This window comes from Polyergus mexicanus, unplaced genomic scaffold (genome assembly GCF_030449975.1).
Source record: "Polyergus mexicanus isolate NDT 795.1 unplaced genomic scaffold, iyPolMexi1.0 SCAF_26, whole genome shotgun sequence".
Taxonomy (NCBI): Eukaryota; Metazoa; Arthropoda; class Insecta; order Hymenoptera; family Formicidae; genus Polyergus; species Polyergus mexicanus.
Window position 1 is genome coordinate 4,622,876 of NW_027223346.1, and position 18,951 is coordinate 4,641,826.

An 18,951-nucleotide genomic window follows, 5' to 3' on the forward strand; every position below is an offset into this window, starting at 1 on the left:
AGTTTATTAACTTTTAATCTTACAGTTTCTAAATTAAGTGCGAGAATATGATTTAAAATACGAAACAATTTGTATAGTAATTTGGTAAAATAAGGTTAGAAACATGACGAAAACCGACACTAGAATACTAGAAGAATTTCTACAATACTTACCAGTATTTATGCCATCAGCAAATTCCGCCGGAATCGTTGCGCTAATTATTACATAATTCGTGAATTTATAACAATCACAGTGGCAATAATTACATTCTAATTTTGTGCAATTGATAGAAAACCAGGCTACGTGACCGACGCGCGATATATATCAGACTAAAGAATAACAGTTGAGTACAGCAGGTGCGCGGTGCGCTACGTATTATCTGCCAGAGTGCATATGATATATACAGATAAGATTATGGAATCTGCCAGAAACTTCCTTAGATTCGTGTCTGACAGCACCGACAAAGTACTGAGAACTTGAAGACGGCTTTATGGAAGTTTTGAAAAAAAACTCACTGCTCGCTATACTGTAGGTAAGTAAATTTTTTTATTGTCGATAATAAAACATTAATTTCAAACAATAGAATGTTAATTTTTTTACTCTTAAAACAATTACATACATAAAAGATCCATACATTTCCTATAATAATAAAACAATAGCTGGATAAAATAAAATATATTATGCAATATTGATTAAAATAACTCGTGTAATTAATATCTCCAATACTTTCCTTTTTCATGTAGATATGAAAGATTTCTCTAATAATATATATATATAGTATCTCAGGAGAAAAATATTTTAAATAATTTTATATGTTATATAATTTTATATATTTATTTTATATTTGCAGACAGAAACTTGGCTATCCAAACTCTCGCAATTCTTCTAGCATTGATTCTAGTCATTTACTTTGTGCCTTCACAAGTCTGTAACAACAATACCATAATGTAAGTACAAGAATGTAAGAATATTTCAATATTGTAAATTAGAAAAAATTCTTTTAAATAATCAATTTATATTTATTTTGCAGGTAATCTGTTGCAAAGCACCAGCAGATGCTATGGTGAATTTATTAATATATAAGAACACTTAGGAGAAACTTGACGCATGTAGAAGTTTTATTGAAACCCTGTAGCGCTTTCCATGTGCATTTTATTATGCTATGCTATCGCATATTTGTAAACATCAATGCGTAATGTACACAATTGTTTGTGACATCCACACATATTGATATAAACATACATACATATATGTATATGTATGTATAGACATAACTAATGCATGTATGTATTCTCCATACATGCACTAGCTCATAGAGACATATATCATATTATAATTTATTTTTGTTTAAGATTATATTAGAGTCATGTTGAAAAATGTTGTTTGATACTCATATATGTATACAGATTTTATTACTTCTGAGAGAATCATGTACAGAAACGGCATTTGGCTTGCAATAAACGCGTGAAAAAAAAAATATGTATCTACGATATGTACGAATGGCAGAAAAGTGTAAACACAAAGAGTACTATTATTATTATGATACGATTACGAAGTATAACTGAGTCAACGAGCAAAATATATGAATTGAAAGCGATTATACTGCAATCGTCATACAAGAATTATGCATTAACTAGATGCACACACGTCCGCGTATGTTTGCTTTTAATAAAAAAGCGATCGTTTTTTTATTTACATTTCGAATGTGTATAATGCAATGTATGAATAAAGATGAGTGATTGGGGCGAATATGAGAAAGAGAGAAAGTGACATTCTATAGCGTTTTTTATAATACAATAGTTTGCTAACTTTTAGACCTGATATGTTGTTATATATTAATCTTTCGATCTTATGATTCGTGTTATTGTGCATACCATACATAATTTAACGATAAAGAAAATAGCTATGACGCATGACTTTGGTCTCGAGTAAATATCGAGCACATAAATCGTACTTCTTACGTTGCTCTTTTACAATATCATAAAATGCGTATTTCGTGCAATCCATGATCGGGAATACCGTGTAAAGTTTCGCGATCGTCGTGCATTCGATTAATTGTAATTAATTGTTTTCGAATATAAGTATCACGACAAAAGGTGAATAAGAGAGAGAGAGAGAAATAATATTTTCGAGTGAAGTAAATTTGATCGCTCTGAAAGCAATTATTAATGACATCATAAGCACCGTCTTGGATTATTAGAAATATACTTATTTATATTAATCAAATTCAAAATTTATTTTTGGTCGAACATATGTTTATAAAAAATTGAGTCAGAACAATCAAACCTTGCTTCACTCGAAAACGCTAAAAGAGGAATTTCAGAATGACGTTGGACAACAAACGAACCAACGATATGCAATGATGAATAATTTATATATGTTGATGAGTTATTTATATTACTAATATATTAATTACTTATATTATTAATATAAATTATTTACTATTTATATTATTTACAAAATACACATTGCTGATTCATTTTTTATTTCTTCGATAGTGATCCATTTTGAATTATCGTATATAATATAAGGCATATATATATATAATTCGAAATATTTCAGGCTTTATTTTAAAATACTTAAAATATTTTTATATTATTTAATATATTTCACAATAAAATAATGTATTAAATATGTATAATTACTTAGATATATTTTATATATAAGAATTTAATTTTTCTATTTTTATCGTGATAAAAATGCAAAGAGAACGAGAGAGCGAGCAAAGTCGATCATTTTCGATTACGTTGGAGAACCGTGCCGATCGCTCCTATTCTTTATTGTAAGGAAAACAGCGACGCGGTTGTGCCATTAGAAATTGATTTCCAGTTGCTAGGATACATGGTGGTCGTCTTCGAAAGCGTCAGCACCGGCGAGCATGCCCGCTTACCTGGCGGTCAGTCGGCTACAAGTTGCGCGGTGCAAGGTATACAAGCATGGGCCTGCCAGACATAGAGACCATACCCGGTAAAACGAAAAGAGAACTTACAAGAGATTGTGTGACGCACGCATTTGAAGACGGTATTGCACGCATAAATTCGTCACGCACAGTAAAAAATTGATCGACGCGAATTATCCTAGATCGCCAGTACAACGCCGGCAGCGATCGATCCTTGAAACCGACGCGCGGGCATATCTCCCCCGACATTATTAAAACCCCCTCACGACGTACCCCTGCTTCGTGACGTGCCGGTTGTCCGCGTGAAGCGACTAAGTAACGAGAATCGATATCCGTCGCTGTTATCAAACGATCACGGGCACGTACGCACGGCGCATAAAATACAAGTGGAACTTACAGTTGTTTACAGTGGTTACACTCGATGACAAATGGGTTTATTGCGATTAGGCCGCGAGAGGCTCGCAAACATTGAAGAAACATGCTCGAATATTTTTTTATAATATGTAAAACTGAAATATATTCTCACATTATTTAGCCGAATAATCAACAGCATGTAATTTATTTGTAAAATAAATTTGTAAGATAGATTATATGCGCTTTACTGAGCTGCATGACGTTGCGAATGTGCTGAATAACGGATAGTAGTGAATTATTTAGGAGCATGCTGCTACCAGCACAATCCGACCATTAATCGGCTAATGCCACCGTATGGTCACATGCGAGTCATGTATGTGCATTCATATCATTAACTTAAACGTCGTTATTGTAAGTTGGAACAAAAAAACCAGCACCGTTTCATTCGTTTAATAAACTTATATGTTTATATCAATAGTGCACACCAGTAAATACCAGTTGACGTAATACAATAGGGACCAATTAAAGAACGTCAATTTTTATACATATAAGATGAGGAACATATATTATTTCCTTTTTGTTCAACGATATTTGTTATAAGCATATTTATATATGTGTGTGTGTATATAGCTTATAAATTAATTTATCTTTATTTTTTTTGTAAAATGTATTAATTCTGTATCCCTTTCATATACTTGCAATTATGTGATATATTTTTTGCGCACACAACATGGTCTTTGTACTGTGCTTTCGACATATCTCTATTTCTGATAGTATTTTAATATTAATATTTATCAAAATTAATTCGCTTGCATTTTAAATGTTTTACATATGATTGGATTATTATTCACGCGCGCACAAACAATTGCTATCGACTATCAGATTATGTAAGTACATATATTTTGCGGAGCAATTTGATGGCTATTAACCGACCTTCGGGTCAACAACCCTAGAAAATATGCGAACTTTGCGAGCTTTACTATTAATCTTCTACAAAACCGAATATATTCGCTTTCATTTTCTCAGTATTTTATAATTTCTCTTATAAATTCCAAAGTTATAAGATACTAATAATAAAAATAATAATTCAAGAGATCTGTAAGTTAAAAAATATCTAGAATATAAAATAAATTTAAAAAAATCTATTAAAATTCAAAGAGATAAGGATATTTAGAAACTAAAAATTCTCAAATTTGAGAATCGTAAAACTTGGGAATTGATAATTCGAGAAGTTGAGAAAACACTCGAAGATTTAACAATAAAAAAAAAAAAAAAAAAAAAAAAAAAAAAAAAAAAAAAATATGAAAAAAAAATTTTAAAAGCTCTAGGGATCTATTAAGTTCTGATAATGAGTATTATAATTTTTTTTTCATATATACAATATTTCGCACGAAGAGTTTTTAATGAGATAATTCACATTGGGATAGCTTGCGATGAAGGACAGATGCATAATGAATTATGCATGAGGCCGCTGTTTGAACTTTTGATAAGAGAGACGCACGCGTAAATCTCGAAGGATTATATCGCTAGTTTTGCGTTATTGACCTTTGCGCGAAGGGAGACCGAAATGTTGCCGTTGTTAATCTCGTGTTGAGACGTCATTTGGTGTCTTAACGCTTTTCCGGTTCTTTTTCTTTCCGCTGGCTTTAAACTTAATTTATGCTAAGGTTATGCAACGATAAAATGCACTCAAGCTATATCTATAATGCACCACCAACGGTGCTCAGAAATAGAAAAATCCATGAGAGATGATTAAGATAATTAAGTTCAATTTTGTTTCATTTCTTTGAAAAATTATTTCTATTTACTTTTGTTACTACAATTAGCATAATTAAACAACAATGTTTATCTTCCGTAACAATCCATTTTTTTTCTAAAAATAATGGTAAAATATGAATAGCTAATATGTGTGGAATATTTTAGTAACAAAGCCGTTATCTATATAATTATACTTCCTATTGCTATACATGTTGCGTTTTTAAAGTCATTATACAATATATACCTTTGCTTGAGTCACATATTAAAGATCGCTACAAGCGATTCTATGTGCAATATAGATGATGTATCCTTGTGCAATATGTATATTTATAACCTTGTATCAGAATAACATCCAACGATTACAATCTTGCACGCTATAGATAATAATGTCTTAACGGATTCTCTGCTACATGCAGGATATAATTCACGAAAATACTGCATAATTTCAAGTTTGAACTTTTGAGTAAGTGAGAGATTCTAGATAAAAAGGACCTCATACAATCTCGTTGTTTCTCAAAGTTCGCAGATCTTTGAATGCAAGATCTCTGTCAATCGAAGAAATTCGCTCGAAGATAGAAAATCTCGATTCATCTTATCTTCAATATTTAACGATTGTATCGATCTTTGTACATTGTAGAGACTGGGGCAGTCTTCACGATCGGCCGTAGCAGATTTGCGGACAATGTTGCGTCACATTTCTTCATACGTAAGGATCCAGTCGTCGCTATTGAATGCGGGGATGAGCATTCCGCCGTTATTTGTCGTAAGTTCTACGCATGGCTTTTTTTATAGAAAAATTTACAATCTATTTAAAAGAGTAGTTATCGTCCCTCTGAATCCAGGATGGAATCAGGCTAGATCCACAAGCCTGAACTATTGAAGGTATTCTCTTAAATAGAATCAGTGTATTATCACTGACAAACAGTGCTTTTAGACATAAGTATAGCATTGCAAACGGTGAAATCGTAATGAAAAAAATCAGTTAGTGGTAGTGGCTGTTTTAATCAATTTTAAAATGCATCTTATATTATAATATTATGAGGTAAATTTTCGTAGCGATATATTTTGTTAAAAAAATATCTGCGTTTGATCAAAAGTCTTGTTCATTTTTTATAGGCTTATTATCACAGCTTAAAAGTAAAAAAGTACAATATGCATATTAGTTATACGAAATCTTACTGTCTTAATCAGTGAAACATAAAAGGGAGGAGCAAAGTGTGAGTGTTTTCACTGGAAAACAATATAATTCGGTGAAATCATGTCATTGTTTTAATCAGTGATATTTTCACTGATTCAATTTAAGAAAGTACTCATCAATGCACAATGAGTCTAGATTAGATCTAAATTTGGTTCAGATTGGACATAATAAAATCATTAAATTACAGGTATTATACAATAGTATATTTTTATGCCAAAATAAACTCAAATTTAGCTTGAAATATTGAAATAACAGCGTGATTATTAGCTCAAATTAATTTGAACTAATTTTAAGATAAGATCTAGCATCTAGCTTAAATTGTCGAGATATAAAAAAAAAGAGTTGACAAATATCATTAATCAATGTCGTGAAATGTAAAGTTGACAGTAAGTCACATATTCATGATGAGCAATGTTTACAAAACAATAACTTTAATCGAAAAAAAATTATTTCTGTTAGACAGAGCTATCTCTCTTCTTATCTTCTATGAACTTATTTGCAAAATATTGTTTTGTTCTTGCTCGGATATTTACATTATACCGTATAATTTTCATCGATAAGGCACGTTTCAAAGCCTTGAATTTTGATTACTGTGCTATAAAATTTACAGACTATAATATGAAAATATATAATTCGGGTTCATATGATTTACAGCTTCTGTAGCGTGCAACGTAAGGAATATATTGTATACAGTCAGAGCTATGCTGACATAGGAATATGTATACCACTGTCCAGTAAATCGATATTAAACACGCAATGCTCAGTCTAGCCGACATTGTTGGCGTTATTAGCTCAACGCATCTCGAAAAACTTTATTCCGTTATTACTTTTTATACAGAAAATGTTACACTAGTAAAATAAAAAAAGCAATTATAGATATTGATTACTATATTATTACCATTGGGATTGGGAACGTTACTCTATCAAGAGACACGGTAATGTCTCGCGCTAAGTCACGCGAAGCAAAGACCGCGTAAACGTAACGCGTTACTGTTACCGTTATTTTTTTGTAAAAAGTAACTCGAAGGAAAGTAAAGATTCGTTACTTTTTCGTTACGTTTTTGTTTTTTGTAATGTTAAAATAAGCGATTAGATTATAAAATTATTTAATAATCAATATTAAATGTAATAATCTATGTTACAATTAAAAACTCTAAATTACTCTCTATACAGCAAGCCGTTTTTATATTAAACTTATTTAATGATTCTAATTTTTTATGTTAATATCTTTACTTTTTAATACACTTATCTTTATAGGAATTTAAATTGTAATTTACAAATTTCGATTTTGTCGAGAATTTTTATCAAACATTGTTTTTAAATATTGATAAGAGAAATATTGATATTATTAAGAGTGTATCCCAATATTCACTGTCAGTATTGTAAAATCTATAATTTACGTTACTATAGATTTTCAGTACTGGCTGCAAAATATTTTTCAAAAAATACATCTATTGAATAGATATAAGATAATAAAAACCAAAAAATTACGATAAAAGTAACGGCTAATTCGTTACCGTTACTGTAAAAATATAACGACGTTATCGTTACCGTTACAAACAGAAAAAAGTAACGATTGTTACCGAAAAAAAGTAACTGTAACGGTAACGACAAGTTACAAGTAACGTATTACTTCCCAACCCTGATTATTACTATCATCGCGGCTGCTCGCTAACATTAATATCTCATCCATTTCGTCCATTTGCAAATTTTGTTTTACACGTTTTTTAATTATTAATTTAAATATTATTAAAATGTTAGGATTTTGTAGATATGTTTATGGAATTTTTACAAATTTTTCGACATTTTTTCCTGAAAATCTCAGATTTTACTTTTGCGTAAAGTTAATAGCTATCTTTATCGTCATTTTTAGTATAGTAATTAAACTTACGTAATCATGTTTATTGCTAGTAAATTATATTTCAACATGCTTTTAGATCCTAGATGCCTTGAATATTCTCCATATTATATAAGTAAAGATATCAACTTAACTTCTAAGGAATAGTTTTTGTGGAATTATAATTTACCGAACGTACATATCTTTCATGCTTGCTTGGAACGCCTTTGCTTGCTTCTTATTCCAGAGAGCGGTAGACTTTTCGTCTTTGGCAGTAACGATTGGGGTCAATTGGGTCTGGGTCACAAGAATCACATCAGCAAGCCTTCGTGTGTAAAAAGTTTGTAATTATTTTCGTAATGTAGCAAATATAAATAAAACTATTACATTTTATCCACTTAAATGTCGCCATACACATATTATTTTTACATCGACGAATCATTAAATGTAGTTTCTGAAAATTCACTAATAATATCTTGCAAAACCGTTCGTTTAATTAATTTGCTGCTCATGATTTTAATGAAAATCCCATCTGTTATAGTCCTGAAACCAGAAAAAGTCACACACGTCGCATGCGGAAGAGCGCATACTTTAATATGTACAGGTGAGCAACGACGAATAATGCATATACAATACAAATATCTCAAACGTGCTTTCTCTCGATTACGTATACCTAAATTGATTACGTCATTTGTTCTAATAATTTGTTTTGTAAATTGTGAGAAATGAAAAATTAGCTTGACGAAATAATATATAATAAATATAATGCGCAATATTTGAAATATTCTTTTCATATATAAGTATGTATACAATTGTCATTAATAGACACGAGGCTCATTAAGTGAGCATGCCATTTCTATATGTGGCTTTGCGTGTTCGCGAACTTGGACGAATATCTGCCGAGTCATTCAACTTCAAACTTATTCTCGTTTAAAGATTTAATCAATATGATAAGGAGTCCTAAATGGCATGTCACTTTGCTAACTTTTCAGATAGGAGTGCGAGATGTTAATTTGTTAACAGATTAAAACCGCTTCGGGCAAATATGTAGTTTGTGAAAATGTATTCATAGTCGATTTTATCAATTTAATTAATTTCTCGGTAATTTAAAAGCTAAATTATTCTTTCTTAACTTGCTAAAAATAGAAATACAATTTTAATTCATAATTAAATCACATGGAACATTTATACACTTCGTATCTTGAAATGTTTTTTTTTTTTTTTCTTCAGGAGCCCAAAAAATCTTTGCGTGCGGCAGTAATCAAGAAGGTCAATTGGGGCGGGAAAATTCCGCGATAGGCGATAGTTCAAGTTCTCCAATCTTGATTTACGATTGCGGACTCGCTGGATCCAGGATCGTTCAAATTGCAGCAGGATCGCATCATTCGATGGTCCTGACCAGCGACGGAGGAGTTGTCGCTTGGGGAAGTAATCTGGAGGGACAGTTAGGGTTACCAGGGGTTTCGGGTCTTGTTAACAAACCTACAAAGGTCCCTATTCCTGAATTGGTGAAAGAAATCAGCGCGGGATATTATCATTCAGCTTTTTTGACCGGTAATCAATGATTTTATTTCTACGTAAAATAATAAGTCATATAAGCCTTAAGTGCAAGGGAAAAAAAAATTTCGCTGCCACAGCTAATCATGGTTTGCAAAATAAATTTCTAAACTGCAGCAAAACGGTTTGCTGTTGCATTTAATAAATAGATATCACAGCTAAGATGTTCGCTGTTGCACCTAATAAATAGATGTCACATCTAAGATGTTCGCTATCCATATATTACAACTGAAATCTAATTACCACACGCAGTTTTTAGCTACGGCAGCAAATTTTTTTTTTTCCGTGTACCTAAAAGTAAACAAGAATATATTATATTTATATTTTCTACGAAACGACATATATGTATATATTTTTTATATTCTCACGCTTTTAGTATCAAAAAAAAATTATATCTTTCAAGATAAAGTCGATCCAATAACCTTAAAATCTCGTTCCAAGAATTTGTTCAAGGATTCTAAGACACACTTTTCGCGAGATAAAATCGCTTCCGCTGCGGCGCGCTTAGAACGATTTGCACGAATACGAGAGGTTGTAAAATATATTAGCGTGTATGTAATTCAGTCATCACACGGTTTATTTCCAGAAAGCGGTCTCGTTTATGTTTGCGGCGAATCGGAAAGCGGTAAACTTGGGATCGATGTCAACTTCTCTACGCAAGTTGCACCGAAGCAGATGCAATTACCGGCGCCGGCAGTTCATGTCACCTGCGGCGGTCATCACACACTGGTGTTAGGAGGTGTTGAGATCAATAAATTTTAACACCGACATATTTCCAATACTTTGACACGTATTTGTAAATTCTCGAATAGAAGAATTAGCACATTCTTATCGTCTTATCTATGTATCTCTTTATTTTAACTCTCTAAAATACGACAATATTTAAGGATCTGCAAATTGCTGAGTAATTGTTTAAATTGTTAGAAAATGGCAACATTTACTGCTCCGGCAGTAATGCTAGTGGGCAGCTTGGAATGGGCACGAACGTTAACGAAATACATATGCCAAAACATCTTGCACGCGGGTCTCTGCGAAATGAAAAAATCGTCAAGATTGCTTGCGGTGAAAGTCACAGCGCTATACTTACTGGTAATTAAAATTCTATTGTACTATCGCATCCCTCTAAAACTTTAAATAATTTTATTAACAATTGTGTTAATTATTACTAATAGAACTCGGGAAACTCTTCACTTGTGGTGACGGACGACATGGTAAATTAGGTCTGGAAGAAAATGAAAATAATGTTCACCAAGTAACATTTGCTGCCAAATATCAAGAACTCTTCATCACGAATGTAATATTGCTTATTTTGTTTAAATGAATATTTATCGTGTTTTTATTTGATTTTAATTGTTTTCTTACTTTATAGGTCGCATGTGGAGGATGTCATACAATATTGGTTGGTCGAAGACACGAGATGGATTCTCAATCGCAATCGGATTCCACTGTAAACGCAACTATATTCCATATAAATTTCTAACATAAAATTTTCTATTAATCTTTTAAATTAAATTTATTATTAATTAATTTTTAAGTTAAATTAATATAAATTGTTTATGAGTTATTCGTTAATTTCAGGAGTCAGCCACGCAGAACAAAAGTTCTCTACCTCCTTTAAAGCTTCCTGTAAATACGTATGTACATAATGAACATCGTGTGGACGGAGCTACGGAAAAATCGAAACATGAGAAAGATGATTCACATCATGTCGACAAAATCAATGAAACACCAAAATATAATAATACTGAAACGAAGTCTTCAAAAGATTCATTAAAGGAAAATTCGGATATTGTCAATAAGGAAAAAATTTCGTCTTCGACAAGCGACGAAAAAATCGCGAGTCCTAAGAAATCAAAAAGTCCTTCAAAAACTAATCCACCGGAAAGTTCAAAAAAAAAGGTTCATACTCCAAAGACAAATGCCAAAGTCGAAGAATCACAACCGACTGACAAAGAAGATGAGTCGAAGAACAAAGAAAACGCGCAGAATGGTGAAAATACCGAAGACAAAACAGATAATGAAAGTAAAGATAATGTACATGAAAATAGTGAAAGACAGAAAAATAATAAAAATGTGGAAATGACAGCGACAGCAGCGAAAAATGTCGAGGAGTCATGTACAGAAGCAGCAGCTTCGAGGACACACGAAGAAAAGGAACAAGAAACGTCGACGAATCCCACACCACCGCCAAAACCACCGAGACTAAAATCCGGAAGTATCGAAAATTCGAGCAACGAGAACGATCCCTTACGAGAGAGCAAAAAGAATGAGCACGAAAAGGATAAAGACGAAAAGGATGAGCATGAAAAGGATGAATGCGAAAAGAATAAACACGAAAAGGATGAATACGAAAAGGATGAACATGAAAAGAATGAACGTGAAAAGGATGAGCACGAAAAACGTGAGCATGAAAAGGATGAGCACGAAAAGGACGAACACAAAAAGGATAAGCGCGAAAAGGAAAAAGGCGAGGAAGAGACGAAGACGAGCAACGAGCCCGCAGATTCAAGCCCAAAGTCGCTTGGAAAATCAAAATCGGCAATTTCAGAAACTATCACTGAGAAGATTGTGGAGACTATTGAAAATACGATAGAAAAGGTTAAGGAGGAAGTACATGGTGAAGAATCAGAGAAAGTGGAGACGGATGGCGCACAAGACGATACTGATGTGATACAATCTCCGGCACCGCGAACAGGTTGGTGAAACAAGCGTTTCTTAGTCTCTTTCTTATTTCTCGTAAAGAGTAAGAGTGGGTCAATCAAAAATATCGATTAGAATTTATTCTGCGAAATAATATTTCTAATATTCAAGAGAGAAATCAGATATTAATTTAAATAGAATACTTAAACTCGCGAATTATATTACACAATCGAGATTATTGCCTTCTAGCTAAGGTGGCAAAGTTGTTTAAAGGAAAGAGACAAGAGATAGAGAACGGAAATAAAACGAGCAGCGCAGCGAATCCAAAAGCTAAGGTACGCTGATAAATGTATTAGATATATACAATATTTTATAGAGGAGATCTCGAGGAGACCTCTTTTCCCATATAATTTAAATTTTATATAAAAAATCAATTATAAAAATTATATCAAATATAAAATTTTTTTTACTTTTCAGTCAAAGACATGCACTGTTCTGTGATCGAGAAGACTTCGAACAAAGAAACATAATCCATTATATTTTTTATAAAATACTTATGATAAATTTTCGTCGCTGGGACCAATACGGAACCGGAAAAATCTTCTTCAATAATCAACACCTCGATTTAACATTCAACCATATTTATATAATAGAATTAGTTTAGAGATTTCTCCTGCATTATATATATATATATATATATATATATATATATCGCATCGATTTCTATTTCTCGTTACGGCGACGAAGAGTTTAAATAAGAACAATAATTCACTGACTGTATTTAAGCACTCTAAATAATGTATAAGTTACATATAGAAATTGATTTCGTTTTTAATATAAATTTCAGAAGAAAGCATAAATCTGTAATAGCTGTAGCGGATGAAGAGTAGGTGAGTGACAGTTGAATGTGAAAAATGTACAGTGATATTTGGATAAAGTTATTTTATTAAATTTCGGTTAGAAAATTCCGTCCGTACTAGAACAAGCTTACCCTCTAATGTTTTTTCACACATTCTTGGGATATATTAAAAATACTTAAAACCGATACACATAATCGTATTACATTTTCAATGTATCATTCATTTGATTAACCGTCAAGCCGTATTTAACCCATATAACGCACCGATATCGATTAACAGTAATCATGATTAAACTATAATAAATTGGTGTATTTCCAATGTTCTTTTGTAGAACTAGAGCCGCGTTCCAAATTGTTAATCTGATATTTAGATTTGTAGTAATATGTAGCGCTAAAATTGTCGGCGCAACTGACCTTACTTCTATTACAGTTCGACGTTATTTCGCCGCACGATTGCTGGCAATGGTTTACTTAACACATACGATCACTAATATTGCACTAGATTATGGCCGAGTACGAGTGGGACATGTTGAGAAGAAGCATCGTCTCACGCGCGATCTTGCCACGATCGGCACAAGTGAAAGTTTCGTCCATTCGCGTAATTGCCAATGAAGCTTCTCCTCGTTGTTCTCCATTCAAACGCGAATTGCATATTACATATAAATAAGAATGGAATCACAGACATAATAATATATTCAATATAATCTAGGGATCTCTCGCGAAGATTATCAGGTGACCCCTGATTAATTACGTCTACAAACGTCCGTTGGATCCCAAAATTTTTCTTCCATAACTATAATAAGGAAAACGCTAATACCATACATATTACATTTTGTTATAGTTATATGAATATTATAATGGTCGTATCGGTTTACTTTCACGCATTATGAAAGATCGTGAGGGATTCTTTGGCGAATTTCGATTCCATTTAATCAAATAAAAACTCTTCCGCGAATTTCGTCCGAATAAAACTTCGCGTAAAATAAAAGGAAGCCCTTCTTCAGAGGTGAGATACATGTACAAATACCAATTTAGCTCCGCATGTAGTTATAGTTAATTAGTTATCCATCAACAGTGAGACTTTGGTATACGCAGTCAAAGAAGATGCATTTTACATTACGCCACATATCGTATCGCAGGTACTTAACCAACATTTTTTTAACGACGATGCTATTATTATTATTTAAGGACCTAGATTAAGGCCTAGATTTAATTTTTAGCTCGATTATTTTTTTGACGAGAAATAAATTGGTTATCATTTATTTGATTATTGAAATATATATAAACACATTATAATTCTTGCACAATCAACTCTTGGAAAGAAATCTTTAAAAATTTTAATACTTGAATTGTTAAATCCGGTTTAGGTGATATGTGGCTTCGAGAATCCTAAGCCTAAGAATTAATGCCGAGATTTCTTAAATCTTATGTTAATTACAATCTAGTTATACGCACTAATATGTGTGCATATTTTTACGGTTATGTTTGGTGAAATAATAAAAAAAAAAATCAAATACAATCCTAGATTAATTAAAAGACTCGTAGCCTTTCGGCAAGTTTCATGAAAGAATCGTATAAGAGCTCTTAGCATATACATTTTATTGACAATTAAAGTCTCAATAATTAAAGATCTCCTTATGTCATGTAAGTCTTTATAATTCTTATATTCTTCGAACTCTACAAACACCTTAAATCATATGTTAATCAAAATTCAAGTCAATTGAATCGTAGATTATTTAAATTTTTTGGATCCTAAATCATACCTTGAGACATAGATGAGTTAAATTCCTAAACGCCTTAGATTCTATTTATCTTAATTCCCGTGAGATTCTTAAATTCTGCTATCTAAAATCGCGATTCTCCAATTACTTTCAGCATATATCATATCACTATTTAACAAATCTTTTATAAATGTCACGATTAAATTAATTCACGAGGAATCGAGACTAAGCGTCATTAATTGTCGCTTACGTGACAATCATTATAATTAATGCGCATACTTATTTATACAGCATCGGCAAACATTAAAATTCATGCACAGAATAGCATATCCATCAGGTCTCTATCACATTCTGCCTCTCGTCAAGGTCGACATTGCTCAATAAGATATAAGAGTCTCGACTGGCCAACAAACGATGTTGGCCGGTTATCAAGAAGGACGAGCCTCTCCTGATGGTTCTCTTGCCGAGCTCGATTGCCTCGTGCGCCAACACTGGACTGTTGTAAATCTTCACGAATACTGTAATGATTATCGTCAATCCGACTAGAATCATACCGTATGTGAGGCAGGGTACAGCGATATCGGCAAACGTGGTCGCAAAATAGATCCATCGTCTGATGGGTGGCGTAAGCTCTTCTATGCCCTCCTCGAGCCACATAATAGGGAAAACTATGTCAGAGAAATTCGCGACTACTGCAATATTACGCTGTTGCTCTACCTTTAGATTCAATTGGACACGAACTTTAGCTTCGACCGGCACACCGAGTTTCTAAGGACGAAAATAAGAGTATTTCGAATTCAAATTATATCTCAAATCATGACTTTTGAAGTGATTCGAATATCAAACATATATGAGGCGTTTTATTTTAATATATGCTACTATTTATTCTTACGTTTAATGTAAGCTTGCTACATATGTAAATTGATACAAATTTGTTGTCGATATGAATAAATTTTTAAGAATCTTCTTCGTGTTTTGCTTACCGGTTGAATTTTGAAGTATGTTTCGTGTAGTTTTTCCATCGGATTGAGTCCGTCAATGGCATCTAACAATTTGGGATCCGCTTTGTAAAAGTGTGGAAACGAGAGGTAAACTGGCGCACCTAAAGCAAGGAAATGCAAGTTGCATAAATTTCATCTTTTAAAATTTCAACTTTTCGAAATACTTTTCGTAACACTCACTGTACTGGCATGGACTAATGTCTTGCAAGCCTTGCGGGGGACAATTCTCGATGCCGTTGGAGCAAAAGCACTCATTCTCCGTATTCTCGTTCGGTTGACCGAAAACTACATCTGGCGGGGTATATAAATCCGCCTTGATACCCGTTTTTTCTACCGGTCCGCGATATTGCAACGGCAATGTTCTGCAGAGATCCTTGTCCCACACATGAATGATATCAGCGCCGGTCTGGTCTCGCGGCGGAAAGAAGGATCCTGTTCAAAGGTCATTTAAAATTTAATCGTGACAAAATGTGTCAACTCAACATTTTATTGAGAAAAAAACTCGGATCATCAAAGCGAATTTAGTAAGTTGTATAGATGTATGTATATTTTTTTGAAATGCAAAGAAACTTACCTTCCGAAGCTGTAATGGAGTTACAGGGTGCCGTCGGCCAATACGGCAAATGATCAATTCCGTTCAATCGATTTATCAAACCAAACTCTTTCATATCCGTATGTCCGGTGAATATCGTGGATATTTCACTCAATGTGCCGTTTCTCTACAATTGGAGTTTGATTATAAAGCATATACAATATATTGGCTTGCGCGTGTAAAAAATATAAATTAATTATTTTTTATAAAAATATATAACGCGGAAAATAAAATATTAAATTACGATAATGTAATAATCGCACTTACTCCGATAAGAAGGCCCATTCTGCTCATGGGCCGTCTTGTTTTGGGAAGAAATCGATATCCGAGACTAACTAATGGATCGTCATAGCCAAAGACGAGTTCCTGCGCCGTTACAGGAACGAAGGGTTTCATGTGCATCCCGCTCAAGAAAATTGATAATCCCATTGTGATGAAACGTGGAAGGCTCTTGCTCTGCGTCGAAAGTGTCTGAAGGGAAAAGAAAAATATTCGTTTACATATTTCTTTGATTTCTTGTCAAGAATAAAAAAAGAAGATAAATCAAATAAATTTTCTTTATACATTGTAATAATATATATATATATATATATATATATATATATATATTATAGTTTGTACAATATTAGTATAAAATTAATTCGTATATGTGCTATAAACTCACTAGCAAAGGTATATTCGGCACCATTAATTTGATATTTCCGTCTTTAGACATTTCTGGTACAAAGTTTAGAATTTTCTTATGCTGATAACTGACAGTTCCGTTATTGTGAAATACGATGTTAACCTTTTCCATATCCTCTCTGCAAAAAGATGCACATTTATTATATCGATTGCGAAGCGATCGTCGTGCTGTCTAACAAAGCTTAGCCCACACAAATACGCAACCCGAATGAAGCATCGTTCGGCCGGTTTGCATACTAACAAGCGCTTCGGGAAAGTATTAAGAAACTATAGTAACTAGATAAACACAAAGATATCTAATAATTATTCGTAGAAAAATATATTTTAATGCTAATTTTATGATCATGCAAATTTGCAGTACGAGTAAGCGTATATTTACCGATAAACGAATGGGCCAATTTCCTGGAGCTTTGGCTTCTCGTTAAACTGCAGGAAGTTCTCCGTGTTGGTTACATTAAATATGTAGACTTTGGTTAATCGAGCTACGCCTGGCTTTTGCCAATATTGAAAGGAGAGCGAGCCGTTCCATAGTCGCAGTTGCTTGAAAAACACGATAAATTGCCGATATTATTACCGGCGTGTTGTACCGGCGGTTTCTCTCAAGTTAAAATTACGATCTGTATACATGCACATTCGTATTTCATTTAGGGTAATTTATCGTAAGATTTTTATGAAACAATCGTTAATCATATTGGGGAAAAAATCATATTGGTTTGCTTTACACAATTCGCTTTACACATTTTTAAATTAGCTAATTGATAGCGCAATATTATTTATTGTGTTGAATTCGTTGTAAGAAAAGAGGTCACGTATATTTTCGGGAAGCATTATTAGATTACATGATTAGATTGCTGCACATATTTTGAATGTCTATCTTGCGCATTAACGATTCAGATAATTTCCGAGGAAATTAAAATGAAAGAAGTATAGTAAAACGAGTTAATGGGAGCTCATTCTAAATAGATGAAAGTGGATTCTTAAACATTGAAAAGTTTCAAGATTCTCTCTTATACTCTTTTTGTGAAAAAAATGTTATTTCCGGTTTTTCTTTTAGATTTAGATAGGAAGGAAATGTCGCGGAAAGAAAAAATGACGAAAATAAATTTCTACCTATGTTGTAAAAACTTGTAGCGGGCAACAACTTTAAAACAACTGTAAATTATTTCTATAAGGATTAATTTAATTTCGAATAATTAAAGAGTCACGAAACAGCATTATCATAAAGAATCGTGTAGAGTTTGTGTAGCAGAATCAATTTCTTCTTTTCTACTCTCGACAATTATAAATATGATACATAATTACAATATAATTACAATGATAGCATTGGATCTAAAATATTTAATTAATATGATAAAGATTGATAACAAAATACAATAAAACTAATAAATTGATATTTGTACAAAATAATTTACATATAGATTACATACCAGATATGCAATTAATTGTGCAAGTAACGTTATTAATAAAGATTGCACATATAATAATATGTTCAATTCATGATTGACAATCATAAATTATTTGCAGACAGTCTATCCCGCGTACGTTAAGCTGACCTTAGATGATAAAAGAGACTCGCGAAGTTATTTACTGCGAATGCAAATTACTCGACGGCAAGTATGGGCCATAAAAAATATTAATTATTCATTGCGTGAGACGTACTTTGTCCAAATACACGCATATAATCTCAGTCTTCACAGGATTTGAAAGTAAAACGAAAGCGAAAGGCAAGAACCTGTCAAAGAAATAATTACACACGACTCATTGATGATGTATCGCTTGCGCGATAATCTTAATCTTGTCGCCTAAACACATCAAATAATTCTCAATTGTGTCAATTACAATTGATGAGATCAAATTACCATATTATACATG

General features: G+C 32.6%; 3 protein-coding genes and 1 long non-coding RNA gene across 6 annotated transcripts in view; 2 read left to right on the forward strand and 2 right to left on the reverse strand.

Annotated features, from left to right (window-relative positions):
* Positions 1-444, reverse strand: part of Barc (RRM1_TatSF1_like and RRM2_TatSF1_like domain-containing protein barc) — a 30,746-nt gene extending 30,302 nt beyond the window's left edge. The window contains exon 1 of the mRNA XM_070314041.1: positions 153-444. The gene's annotated coding sequence lies outside the window, so the exon portion shown is untranslated. The remainder of the gene's footprint in view (positions 1-152) is intronic.
* On the forward strand, positions 165-2,533 carry LOC138943316 (uncharacterized). The gene is made up of 3 exons (XR_011448453.1): positions 165-511; positions 830-926; positions 1,010-2,533. It is a non-coding gene; the product is annotated as an uncharacterized lncRNA (long non-coding RNA).
* Positions 2,534-2,737: 204 nt separating this feature from the next.
* Positions 2,738-14,566, forward strand: LOC138943467 (X-linked retinitis pigmentosa GTPase regulator). Of its 2 annotated transcripts, XM_070314320.1 has the most exons (12): positions 2,738-2,946; positions 5,628-5,753; positions 8,273-8,365; positions 8,567-8,629; positions 9,256-9,579; positions 10,169-10,321; positions 10,507-10,671; positions 10,755-10,876; positions 10,952-11,029; positions 11,161-12,277; positions 12,472-12,557; positions 12,700-14,566. In XM_070314320.1, the coding sequence occupies exons 1-12, from the start codon at positions 2,916-2,918 to the stop codon at positions 12,721-12,723; spliced, it is 2,382 nt and encodes a 793-aa protein (XP_070170421.1). In that variant the 5' UTR covers positions 2,738-2,915; the 3' UTR covers positions 12,724-14,566. The 2 variants fall into 2 exon arrangements, with proteins under 2 accessions (XP_070170421.1, XP_070170422.1); XM_070314321.1 differs by lacking the exon at positions 8,273-8,365.
* The window catches only part of Dsb (debris buster), a 35,609-nt gene continuing 30,414 nt past the window's right edge, over positions 13,757-18,951 (reverse strand). For both annotated transcript variants that reach the window (XM_070314324.1, XM_070314322.1), the window contains 7 exons: positions 17,459-17,619; positions 17,060-17,198; positions 16,663-16,866; positions 16,378-16,522; positions 15,984-16,235; positions 15,786-15,904; positions 13,757-15,570 (listed from right to left, as the gene is read on the reverse strand). In XM_070314324.1, coding sequence (XP_070170425.1) covers positions 15,136-15,570; positions 15,786-15,904; positions 15,984-16,235; positions 16,378-16,522; positions 16,663-16,866; positions 17,060-17,198; positions 17,459-17,619 — 1,455 coding nt within the window. In that variant the 3' untranslated portion in view covers positions 13,757-15,135. The remainder of the gene's footprint in view (positions 15,571-15,785; positions 15,905-15,983; positions 16,236-16,377; positions 16,523-16,662; positions 16,867-17,059; positions 17,199-17,458; positions 17,620-18,951) is intronic.

Excerpts from the sequence above, each read along its gene's own strand:
- LOC138943467 (XM_070314320.1), top strand. The coding sequence starts at position 2,916 with ATGGGCCTGCCAGACATAGAGACCATACCCG. Across the intron at positions 8,366-8,566 it reads CAAGCCTTCGTGTGTAAAAA|TCCTGAAACCAGAAAAAGTC; the intron begins GTTTGTAATTAT and ends CATCTGTTATAG. Across the intron at positions 9,580-10,168 it reads TCATTCAGCTTTTTTGACCG|AAAGCGGTCTCGTTTATGTT; the intron begins GTAATCAATGAT and ends GTTTATTTCCAG.